This window comes from Sylvia atricapilla, chromosome 2 (assembly GCF_009819655.1).
Source record: "Sylvia atricapilla isolate bSylAtr1 chromosome 2, bSylAtr1.pri, whole genome shotgun sequence".
Classification (NCBI taxonomy): Eukaryota; Metazoa; Chordata; class Aves; order Passeriformes; family Sylviidae; genus Sylvia; species Sylvia atricapilla.
The window spans coordinates 89150031-89162344 of NC_089141.1; the positions used below are offsets into that span (position 1 = coordinate 89150031).

At 41.4% G+C, this 12314-nt stretch overlaps 2 protein-coding genes across 2 annotated transcripts in view; one reads left to right on the forward strand and one right to left on the reverse strand.

Annotated features, from left to right (window-relative positions):
• The window catches only part of GAS6 (growth arrest specific 6), a 39943-nt gene extending 36738 nt beyond the window's left edge, over positions 1–3205 (forward strand). Inside the window, exon 15 of the mRNA XM_066313747.1 lies at positions 2605–3205. Coding sequence (XP_066169844.1) covers positions 2605–2756 — 152 coding nt within the window. The 3' untranslated portion in view covers positions 2757–3205. The remainder of the gene's footprint in view (positions 1–2604) is intronic.
• Positions 3206–7358: 4153 nt separating this feature from the next.
• Positions 7359–12314, reverse strand: part of TMEM255B (transmembrane protein 255B) — a 65613-nt gene continuing 60657 nt past the window's right edge. The window contains exons 8-9 of the mRNA XM_066313748.1: positions 10808–10951; positions 7359–8018 (exon numbers count right to left, since the gene is read on the reverse strand). Coding sequence (XP_066169845.1) covers positions 7851–8018; positions 10808–10951 — 312 coding nt within the window. The 3' untranslated portion in view covers positions 7359–7850. The remainder of the gene's footprint in view (positions 8019–10807; positions 10952–12314) is intronic.

Below are 12314 nucleotides of genomic sequence, written 5' to 3' on the forward strand. Positions count from 1 at the left end.
GTACAAATGTTGGCCTCTTGGGAGGTGCTGAAGCAATCAGGCTGAAACAGGGTGGCTGAGGTGCCGCATGTACTAGGACACATGGTGCAGCTGTCTCCACCATGAGCAAGAGTTTACAGAGGTTTTATGCTGATGATGCAAATGGTTCCCAGTCACATCTGAAAAGGGGAGGTCACATACTCTGAGATGTTCACACACAGGCAGGAACAAGGCTGAAATCCCAAATGTGGCATTTTCCAATCTCAGATTGAATTATCTAAGCTGGCCATTGCAGAGGCAAGAGAGGTTGCCTCTCTTTTAAGTAGCTTTGCCTTTCTTTTAAGTAGCTCTCAGATGCACAGCAGAGACTTCCACAGCTCAGAAAATCATCCCATTCTGTCATTGTCCCAAGTTCTCTGTGGTTTGCTTAGACTACCTGTGCTGGGTGCAGCACTGGTTTTAATTTGCCAGAACTAAGGTTGAGATACCATGGCTGTGGCAGCTCAGACTCAGCTGGCTGCTGTGGGTTTAGCTACTGCCTTCCTTTGATCTGTTGTGCTTAGCAACGGGAATTTCTGCCAGCACTCTGCTTTTGCCATTGAGAGGAACCCAGTGCTTGCATGAGAAACCCTGTCATTTGCCAAATAAATAAACATTTCAGCACTTCAGTTGGATTAATCACTCTGGGTTAAGTAACAATACCAAATGGTCAGATCTGAGTTTGGCTCATTCAGATTTTGAAAACATTTCCGTAGTTTTTGGTTTTTCCATGCTTCCATACCCTGTGGAAAAAACAGTATCGTGGTCAAACTTCACGTCTTTATTCCATTTGCCACAAATAAAGAAAGAATTCTGGATTCAAATAAGTCTAATCCTATGCATAGCTAATGTTGCAGATGTGGAAGAAACACCACTTGGAGTTGCAACAGGTAAGAGGGAACATGTAGACATGTATTACATTTTCCATAGACTTTTCAGTTCTGGTAAATCCTAAATTATGTCATTTATGTGATGTATAGGTGATTTTTCAGAAAATATGCATTCCACCAGGTGATGGAACCTTTAAGCTAGCTTCCAAATCTTTACATGACCACATTTCAGAGACATCCATTTCTAGTCATAATAGAAAATGAAATATTTCACATGATTTACAACTACAACACAAAGAAAAAAAAAACTTTTTTTTTTTTTTTTGTAATCCTTTACAAATCCATCTGAAAGCCCACACTGTCTTTCAGTCAGGCCTGTGGCACATGTGACAGCAATCTGATTGACTCCTTTGACGAGTTTTCAACCTGTTAAGTCACAACTTCAACTCCTTCTGGCCCAAAATTTAGTTTACATTCATCTGAGGTATTACAACAGAGGTGCTGCATTCCTTTAAGCAGCCTTTGCAGATAAAATTAAGTAAATGGGGAGGAATGGGAACTAGATAACATCATTAATTAAAGCAAGTACTGAGCAATGGTACTTCTCCTCCAGGAAGCTGAAGAGATTTATAGTATTTCTTAGTGGCTTACAGATCTCCCACAAATGTTCTCTCTCCCACTCAGCTGTATCTGATCACATCAGCCCTGCATATCTCCAGGCAGAACACTTTAAATTTCATATAATCTTGGGTCAACAGGACAACCTATTGTTCAAGTTGTCCTTGCTTCGATGTAAAGATAAGTGATTTATTTAGCTACCTGAATCACTGTGAAGTTAAATATTCTTTGAGACTTCCATTATTTTCCATTGCACAACTAGTTTGATTGGCTCAGCTTTGGGTTGTAAATAAACTAGTGACCTTTGGGGAAAGGTAGAGGACAGAGCTCCTGTAGATTTTCTTGTCCTTACGTTACTGTATGGAGCTTTTTTGTTTGTTTTTGTCAGTGTGCATATGATATTACAGAAGTTAGTGGTTAGACTGACTAATTTCCTCTAGTCTATTGGATTGTACTTAGTGCCTTCTTCCTTGCCATCTGTTTTCTGCCCCTGATAAACTGATTAAAAGAGCATCACTGTGGATCTCCACAGTAAAAATTAGTCTCATTAGTCTGACCAGTTCAACTGATGCATTTCAGCACTTTTCTAATGAGGGCCAGCAACGTTATTGGGCTCATACACATCAGAATTGTGGTAAAGATTAGTCCAGCAAGTGGTAGAGGCCACATATGGGAAGTGCTTTCCTGTCATAAAATTCTTCTTATAATATGTTGGAAGCTATTTTGAAGAGAAAGAGTTCTAGGGGAAGGTCTAACATCTCCACCAATAACAAAGCAGAGGGTTTGGGGATGGAGGAGGGGAAATATGGGACTGTGTGAACACATTGTGCCACTGCAGGGAAGCCTTGCTGCTGTGCAGCACAAGGTTTCATGGTTTCATCAGGTCTGGAGGCCTTGCAGACACACAGAGCAGCTGGGGAAGGGTTCTGCCTGGGAGAAGGGCACCAGAACAGATGGTGTTTTCCTCACGTCTGGGATTGTGCTCTTGCCTTCTGGCAAGAGGTCAGGGGGAGGTAGAAAGCCTAGCATGGAAAGAGGTGAGCTTGAATTCATTGAAGTGAGAGCCATCTGAGCCTAGGTAGGGCAGGTATTTATTTAAAAGCAGCTGTCAGAGATATTTATCTCCCCTTCCCAACAGACGTTCCTGTCACTTCCACTCCGGTCACCGCGTCCTACCACGGCTGCATGACCCTCAAGCTGAGCAACATGGCACTGGACTTAGATGAGGCTCTCTACAAACACAGTGACATCACCTCACATTCCTGCCCTCCAGTCCAGGAGGGTCAGTAGGTACCACTGCAATGCGAAAGTTTTATACTCAGAAACTTTCAGTGCTTTTCTTTTTTTAAAAGATATAAATTATTCAGATCTACCGCACTGCGTGTATAGTTTCTCTTAAACACTGAAGTTATGTAGAAGCTACTGATCCTTATGTCAGATTGATTATTGAAATACTCTTTGCTTTGAGGTTTAAAGGTTGTAATATATTTGTAAATAGTTCAGAAGACTAATATTAAATAAGTCAGAAGTACAGAATATACTGAAAGTGAATACTATCTTAAAACTGTACAAGACAGTTTCATCTGTAATGTGGGAAACCTGGTAATATATGAGTGTGGACTGGAAGAAAAATAATAATTCTGTATTATTTTTTATTACCAAACACTGCTTTCTGATTTGCAAAATATGAGAGAATAAAATATTTACATACAAGTTTTTAATTTACCTGTACTGAGATGATTCTGTATTCTGTTATTTGGAGACAATTACTCAGATTATGCCTGATGTGGAGGTTACACTGGGTGGGGGGAGAGGGAAAGACTGGGGTTTTTATTTGCTAGGGGGGGGCAGGGGATGTTGGTAGGGGGTTTTTTTTGTCGCTGTTGTTGGGGGGGGCAATTTTTTTTATTTTTTTTTTTTTTAGATTGGGGGGTTATATGCTTACATCAGTATTTCATATTTTCTCAGCTGCAGAGCAAATGGTGACTACTATTCTTATTGCTAGAGTTTCTCTTTCTGGTACTACAGAAAAAAAGTCTTAGTTGTGACCTTTAGAGAAACTCTTGGTCAAGAGAAAATGGAAAATGAAGTTGGGTCAGCAGGAAACATTTAGAAGAAAAGACTCAATAAGTTGAAAGCCATACGGCTTCTGTGTCAATAGCTGCTGAAGCAAATGATGAGGTGTTGAGAATTGGAGAATATTATCTGGTGATGATATATTTTTGCTGCTGCATTTTTAGGCTGCCTCATTCACTGTGAGCCTAGTGGGAGCAGAGAGGCTTGAGCTGTGAGAGTTAGCCAGGCTGAACTGCATGAGGTGAGAATATCCTTGGGGATTTATTCAGGAAGGGTTTTAGAGCCATAAAGTGTGTTCAGCTTTTCAGCTATCCTCTGAAGTTGGGACAGGCTTTCCCTAGCCTGTCTGGAGTCACTTAAATCTTGTTTTATTTGGTCCTTGTCTTGCATCAAATTAATAAACTGAGTTATCTTGCAATATGCTGTAGTGCAAATTCCAAGTACTGGGTGGCTATATTTACACCATCCCTCAGAGGATTAGCATGAAAAAGGTCTAATTTTACAAGGTCTATTATAAATTATTCTTGGCCAGTCATGTTACGTTTTCCCTAAGCAGATAAGGAGATGACACATTAGTCTAATAATCCTCATGTGTAGCAATATCTGTGACCAAACTGTGAAGATACAACTGTCCCAAAGGAAAAGAGAAAAGAAGAGGAAGACTATTCCAAGCGCATTTTCTGGCAAGGATCTCTGCTTTATTTAGCAAAGAAGAAGAAGGTACTCTATTAGCCATTAGACATGGCATCTTATCATGAGCAAATCAATCAGCAGTAATGCAGTAGGGCAGAAAAGAACAAAACTTCATCAATTTCAACCAACCTACTCATTTATACTTGGAGAAGGACCTGCTGTCAGGTCTGACCAGACACAAGTTCCAAAGGAAATCTCCCGCTAAACGGTAATAACTTACTTGCAGCCTCTGCATGCATAGGAAGACCCAGGAGTAGTTCTGTGTTTTTGTTCTTTTTTAGCTGAGCAAGGGAAACCACCTTGTTCCTGAAAGTGCTTTATGTCGCAGCTGATGACTCTAGATCAATCTGTGATTTGATGGACTATCCAAGAAAAATTAGTCACTTGCTTCAACCCAAGAGAAATAGTATCTTCAGTAAGAGATCGAAATCCTGAAGATATTCTGTTTAATAGAATGTCCACACTGCAGTGTTTTATTTTCTGTATGTTTTTCATGGTTATTTTAGTCCTTAAATGAAATACAGCTCTGTGCTTGTTTTTGTTAACGTTCTTCACAGTAGCCAGTATGGGGCTGTAGTTTAGGTTTGCGCTGGAAACAATGTTGATAACTCTGGAATGTTTTGGGCTTTGCTGAGCAGGGCTTGCACAGTGCCCAGACCTTTTCTGTTTCTCACCCCACCCACCAGTGATGGGGCTGGGGGTGCACAAAGATTTGGGAGGGGACACAGCTGGGACAGCTGATCCCAATGACCAGAGACATATCCCACACCATATGGCCTCATGATCAGCACATAAAGCTGGGGGACAAAAGGGAAAGGGGAGGGACACTCAAAGTGATGGTCTCTGTCTTCCCAAGTCACTGTTTCATGTGACATCGCCCAGCTTTCCTGGAGATGTCTGAACACCTGCCTGGCCACAGGATGTGGTGGATAAATTCCCTGTTCTGCTGTGCAGAATTTGCTTTACCTATTGCACTGTCTCTATCCCAGCCCACCAGTTTTCTCACTTTTACCCCTCTGATTCTCTCCCCTGTCCCAGTGAGGGAGGGAGAGAGTGAGTGGCTGCCTGGGGCTGGGCTGCTGGATGGGGTTCAACCACAAAAATCTCCCATCTATTAAACTTGGAGTAACTCCACTGGAAAAAAAAAATACAGACTCGGAAGACACCTATTTTTAAACCAAGAAGATGAAACAAGCCCTGTTTTACTTTGTTCTTTTCAAATGAAACATGCTAGCAAAATAGTTTCATGTCTGGTATTTTTGTAAGATCGCTGTGGTAGTTCACAAAAAAACTACCATGTGGCATAAATGAATCACAAACATGTCTGACCTTTGTGTCAATGTAAATGACACTATTTATGAGGCCAGAATTATTTTGGGTCCTGGAAATGTGAATCCTGTGGTACATTATAGTACTCTGCAGTTCCATACTAAATGTAATGTGTACAAGAGCATTTAATTTTCTAAATCAGAGCAGAAATTGCTCCTGGGCTTTGCATATGTGTGCATGTATGCGAAGATGTTTTGCACAGACCACAATGCATCCTGATTCAAAATGTTGTTTAGAAGAGAAACTCAGAATTTCTCAGTCTGAAGAATGACAGAAGAGACGGGGAGGGGGCGGGAAGAGGGTTTGTGCAAAGGTGAATTTTTAATACTCTACTGCAATACCGTACTGGAAGAAGAGGTAGTTGCCATAAGCATTACTTTATTCCTTCTCAGTCACTTGCTTCAACCCAAGAGAAACATTGATTTCATCCTTGCTCAGTTAGTCTGGGTGCTCAGCCCAAAGGGATCAAGTCTGTTCTGGACTTTGAGTCCTCAAAATGGACCCAGGTGGTTCCCCTGGTAATATTCATAGCAAGTAAAAAGAAGTAAATATGTGGCTTCACTTATTTCATAATCAGAGTGACTGTGCTTTTCACAGCATGTATTTGCACAAGAGCTAAGCTTTTGGGATACATTAAATTAATGTTTAAAATGAAACCAATGGTCTCTTCTCTGACTTCTGTTTCTCTTGGCCACGTTCGTATAACTCACCTTGTCAGCAATACACACAAGGCACCTCATCACTGCTCACTGGCCTAAAAGTTTGCATCTCAGAAAAACCTTAATTGTACAAAAGGTGGCTTTTATGGTCCATATAAATTAATGTCTCTTCTTATCTGTATCAGTACGGAATTTGCTTTTTAAACATAGAGGTAAAACACACGGATTAACAGACATTTCTTGGGAGTTGAAAAATATTATGCAGAAGGATGATCACTCTTTTTTCTATTTTAAGCAGGTCTGATGGTGTCACTTCCTTTCAAAGGAAACTGTCAAGTAAGCTGGTTTTGTTTATGTAGGGTTTTTTTCCGATATCTTCATAATATAGAGCAGCTGCTTAAAATGTTAATGAGAAATACCTTCTGTTGCCTGTTTTACTCTTTGGGATTTCAGGAAATTTCTAGAGCTTCACTGCTGTCTAGACTGTTAGATCTTTGGAGTAAGCAGCACCAACACCCTTCCTGCAGGAGCAAAATGCAGTGAAGGGAGCAGCATTTAGATTGGTTTTCATGCTGGTTGTAAGTAGCCCTGTCCCAAAATATGGCAAGTGTGTGCCAAAAGGAATCCCAGCTAATGTGATGCACAGTGAGGAGGCAAAGTGCAGACAACAGCGACATGGCTTTTTTCCTGCCAATGGAACTGCCAAAGGTATTGTTGCTTAGCCTTCAGAGAAAATAAATAAATTTTAAAAGTAATTAGGCCCCTTCATTCAGTCTGTTTCAGTCATTGTAAAACACCTGCATTAGGTCTTGGATTAACTTAAATAAGAAGCATTTAACCTAAAATGGTTTGGGTTGTGGTGCTCTTTTGACTAGAAAGGAATTAATTTGAACACTAAAGTGTAGCCTAAAATACACGTCTGGAAATGGTATTTTTAGTGCATTAATGTGACAGTTTACTATGCAGACTAGACTGGCACAAAGTTCAGCTAAAACAGTCCCAATAGAATTAGCCTTTCTATCCGAAACTTGAAAAGGGAAACTACTTGGTAGGGTAGATATTCCTCTGTTCTTTTGTTTTCCTTTCCTTCCAAATATACACAGCTTTAGGTATAGTATAAATATACACAGTGAACTTTATTGTAAAATAATTGCCACACTTTATTGGTACAACACTTTCACCAGAAGAGTTATTAAATACTACAAGCAAACAAACCCTTTCTACCCAAAATGATTGACTGAGAGCTCCCAGCTACCCACTGAGACAGCACAGGCTAAAACCCCTTGATACTGGTTTATGAAAGCAGAACACAAATCCGGAGTGTTTTTCTTCATTTTTCCTCTTGAAGAAAATCTATTCTGCAGTGGACTGAGAGGGAAATATCATGCTTACAGTAGCCAGAAAGTTCTACTACACCTGACTGCAGGCAAACTGAGTGATGATGTGTCTGCCCTTACAGTTCCAGGGCTCTGCCCTGCTCACAGGGAGATGTGGGTAAAAGCAAAGTGGCAGTAACACACTCTGTGCTGGGTTCCTTTGGGAAGTCTAATGCCTGCACAGCACAGTTTCCAGAGATTTCTTTAAAACAAAATAAAAGCCTACCAGCTACTAAAATAAATTCTTTGTTCTATGGTGCATATGGTGGAGGCTTTTCTCCAGGCAAGCAGTAAGTTGGTGTATAGAGAGCTGGAGCATTTGGGGGAAGACCATAGCTGGAGCTGGAGTGAGATGGAGGCTGGGTTTCTTCTGATAAAGAAATGTCAGTAGATGATGTTCCTGGAAAATTGCTGGCAGGCTGTATCAGACAAAGAAAAATAACTTCTTCAGTAAAGGATTACAACCCCATTGCAGTTTTGTGTTGTTTGCAGTTATGTGTTACATAATAAGCCCCATGATTAAATTTCTCATGCATTGCAGCACATTAGCTTTAGTTTTGAAGCACCTGCTTAAGTGTAGCAAGGTGTCTGGTGAAACAAGACAGGTTCCACCTGCAACCCAAGTCATTTTTAATAGACATTGTGCAGACAGCTAAGCAATAGAGCAGAACAGGAATTTCTGCAGGAAAAGATGCTTGGCTTCCTGGGTGAGGCACAGCACCTGACTGACTGATTGTGTTACAAGTAGCTGCTGTTTCCAGGCATCACTGTGAAATTTGAATTACCTCAGATGTAATTAATCTCAGTTATAATACTTGCATAAATGCATTTGCCAAATGCATATTCCTCTTAAGAGAATATTTCACAGGTAGGCATAGCTCCCTCTTTGGCAGTGAGTTATGATGGAGCTTTAGCTGAAAAAGGCACAAAAAATAAACAGAGCTTGGGAAGTAGCCCATCTTCAGGAACAAGCAGAGTTCATTAAAACAAAAGAATGCATGTAGGGAATAATATAGAGGATAAAATCCTACTACTTTAAACCAAGTTTTGTCACTGATTTCAAGATGGTGAGGATTTTATTCCTTTTCTCATATGCCAGCACATGCCAGTCTATGGGCTTCAACTGGGCTCAGCCAGACTTGGGCTCAGCTCCCCTCAGGTTCAGACTTTAAGTGAACTTAAAGTGCCTGGAATTTGAAAACAAGATAAAGTAATCATGGATCTTTTTCAAGGGAAATGAAAAATCTGGGCAAATGATGTTCCCTGCTGCTAAAAAAATTAATAGCCACAATCTAGAAGGCCAGTGCCAGGGCTGGCCCTTGGACAATAGCATCTCAGAGCTGTCCAGGGTTGGCAGACCCTATGCCAAGGTGTTTGCTTCCTCCCTGCGGCTCCATGTGAGCAGGGGCTGCTGCCCTGGGTCAAACCCTCCTGGAGAGGAGAATGTTATCCTGCATTTGTACCACACAGTGACTTAGTGAGTGAGAATGGGGACATCCCAACAGGAAGGCTCATTTATGCCCTTTAACTGTCTGAGGCAGTGCAGGTATACTGCCAGACCTGCTAGATACATCAGCTCCAAACCTAGTTCGTGGGTTTGGGTTGGCTTGGGGTTTTATTTACTTGGGAGTTGTTGCTTCCCTGCCCTCTCAAACTGCAACGACTGCTTCCATCTGTTTGCCTGGAATTGTTTCTGCAGTGAGTTCTTCTCTAGCAAGAATAACTGGCACAACCCATAATTGCTGTCATCACCACCAGTCCCTGCCCAACTAACCAGGACCATTATCTGCCCAGCTGGCAAGGCTGTTACCAAGACTAGTTGTGGCTGAACTGTGTACCAGTAAGGGATGTAATATTTTGTTTGCACATGTCACAGTAAACAAAAGAAATGCTGGTTATATCCTTTCAAGATGCATTCCTGCTATCACCTTTTCTTTTTCCCATTTGCCTGATTTATTTTATAGACTTTGCCTCTCTGGCAAACATTTGTTCAGTGAGATACTGGATTCAGCAGAGGACCAGGGATGAATTCATATACCTTTAGCCTGAGATAATCCACTGGTGACTCTAAAGGGTAGACCCGCTCAGGAAAGGTGTTCTACTCTGTGGAAAGCTAAAACTCAATTCAGTTTCCCATATCTAAGTGTCCAGCCCTTTTGGGATGCCATGGATCCCAAAATGGGATCCCAGATGTCCACACAGACATGACCTGGGGACAGTGGGACCTGAACCTGGACCCTCTAAGAGTAGCAGCAGGGGACAGGTGGCTACTTGATCTCATTATCAGGCAGTACAAGATCCCTACATGCCAACAGCCCCTGTGTTCAGTCAGATGAATCCCAGACTGGGATTAAGGACTACAGCCATCTGAGCAGGGCTTGTGGAGGTCTGAATTCAGCAGCTTGAAGCACTTAGATGGAACATGAGGACCTCAGACCAATGGATTCAGCCCACAGCTCTCAAGCAATGGAAGCATTGACAAGCTTCTGAATGTTCCTTATCATTCCTGCTTCCATCATTCATGATTTGTACCTTTGAATAAGTTAACTATGATTTTTTAAATTCATATGCTGATGCAGAAATTACTTTTCCCCAAACTGCAACATAATGAGTTCATACATACAGAGAGGTGGCTTGCTTTTATTCTTTTTCCCAGGAATAAAGTTTTCCCATTGTTTCTTACTGACCATCCCTGTGGATCCCAGTGTTTCTTACTAACCTCACCTGACTTGGGGACAACTGGTGGTGTATGCCTTTGAAGGTTATGAAGGGGAAGGAAGATAAATGAACACAGTTATTTGAAAAAGTAGAAATCTAGGGAAATAATTGTGTTTATTTTGGAGTGCAGATAAGAATTTGGGATAAATGCAACATATTTCTGCTTCTCAGGGGACACAGGACTGAACAGTCACAATGGATCCTCATGACTACTTACATTAATCTTTTCAACTTAATTTCATGTGTTGCTATCCCTTCTCTCTCTACTCTTGGCTAGCTAGTCTTATCTCATCAGCAGGTAAGAGTCCAAAGGACAACCAGAGAAAGCCTGAGGTCTGAGAACAGACCAGAAAACTAGGCACAGACTAAGTCATCCCACAGACAAGCCTGGGAGCTGGGATCCAGCTAAGACCTACCGCTGCAAAATTTGTACTGAGTAGCAGCCTATGTTTTCCTGATGATGGGAGAAGGGTGTGGTTTTGTACTGTACCTGAAGAGGTAAAGGGTAGGATGGATATGTAGAAATTGTTGCCGTGGAAGGACAGAACCCAGCGTATGTCAGGATCTGCTGGGCAGGATTGTAGAGGATCTGAGGAGGAGGTGCAGCACTGAAAGCAATTTGGGACAGAGGTACCTGTTGAGCACAGAAGACAACAATATATCAATACAATGTAGAGGAGGCTGGAGCAGGAACTGCTCCTAATACAAGCAACAAGACAACAACTTTCTATTTTCCAACACAATACCAATAGTACAAAAAAACCAAGGAGCAGACAGAATGAGAGGAGGGTGTATCCGGAATGAGTTTTCTGAGTAAAAATACACAGCTATTTTAATCTTCTTCCCTTGGAAAAAGGCTGCTGGTGCTTCCCTAGCAACAGTCACAGAAGCACTGGCAGGACTCCAGGTCAGAGACACCCTGAAGAGCACAGCACACAGCTTTGGCTGCCTCTTCTTATTCCTCCAGCACCAAGCACCAGGTCCTTCACCATTTGCTGCAGACTCCTGTCAATAGCAACTACCTGATGCCCTCAAGTCTTTTTTTCTCTGCTTTCCTACACAGCTTTACCTTGATCTCCCTTTCCAGACCAGTTGCTCCTCTTTGACAGATCACTCTCACTTGGAAAATGGAGTTTGCTGCTGGCTCTCCAGCATCACTCTCAGTGTGCTTACCTCATTCCTACTGCAGAAAATCCTTCTCTCATGGCTTTATTGGCATGTCTTCTAATTACAATGCAAAATTAAGGTTGCAGGAAGAAGTAATAATCCACATTATACCAGTGTCAGGTAAAAAGAACAAAAGCTAAATGCAAAAGAGGGTTTGTGTTAAACCTTAAAACCCTGTTCTATATAACAATTTGTGAAGGACAGAAGAGCAACAGAGCTTTGTGAAATATTTTAATGAAACAAATCGAGTGGTTTCTTTTATTTCCTTTGTTTTTGTTAGCAGATGATTCCTCCACATGAGAGCGTGGAATTTTCTTTTTACTGAAATAATAAAATATGGTAATTGCCAATTAAATGCTGAAAGCAACAACCAGGAGGGGTGGTTTCTTGGGGTTTTGGAGGGGGTTTTGGTTTGGTTTTGTTTTTTCGGGTTTTGTTGTTGTTGGTTTTGGTGTGGTTTTTTTGGTGTGTTTGTTTCTTTGTTTGGGGTGGTTATTGGTTGGTTTTGTTTGTTTGGTGGGGTTTTTTTGGGTTTTTTTGGGTTTTTTTTTTCATTTCCTTTCAAATTTATCAGTGAGAGATATAAACCACTGCATCCTCTGGAAACTGTAATTGAGAAAGAGGTGTATTTATTGTGTTTGTACATGGAAAACATCGTCTACGTCACTGAGGTACCACACAAGGTTACTGAAAAATCTAGGCCTTAGTTTCCTGGAGAAATTTGGCATTTCAGGAGCTAGCATGGAGAAAGGCTGGGATCAAAGGCAGAGAACTTATTTCATGAGAGAAGGCAAGTCTCTCATCTTCAAGGCACCTTCCTCAAAACACTC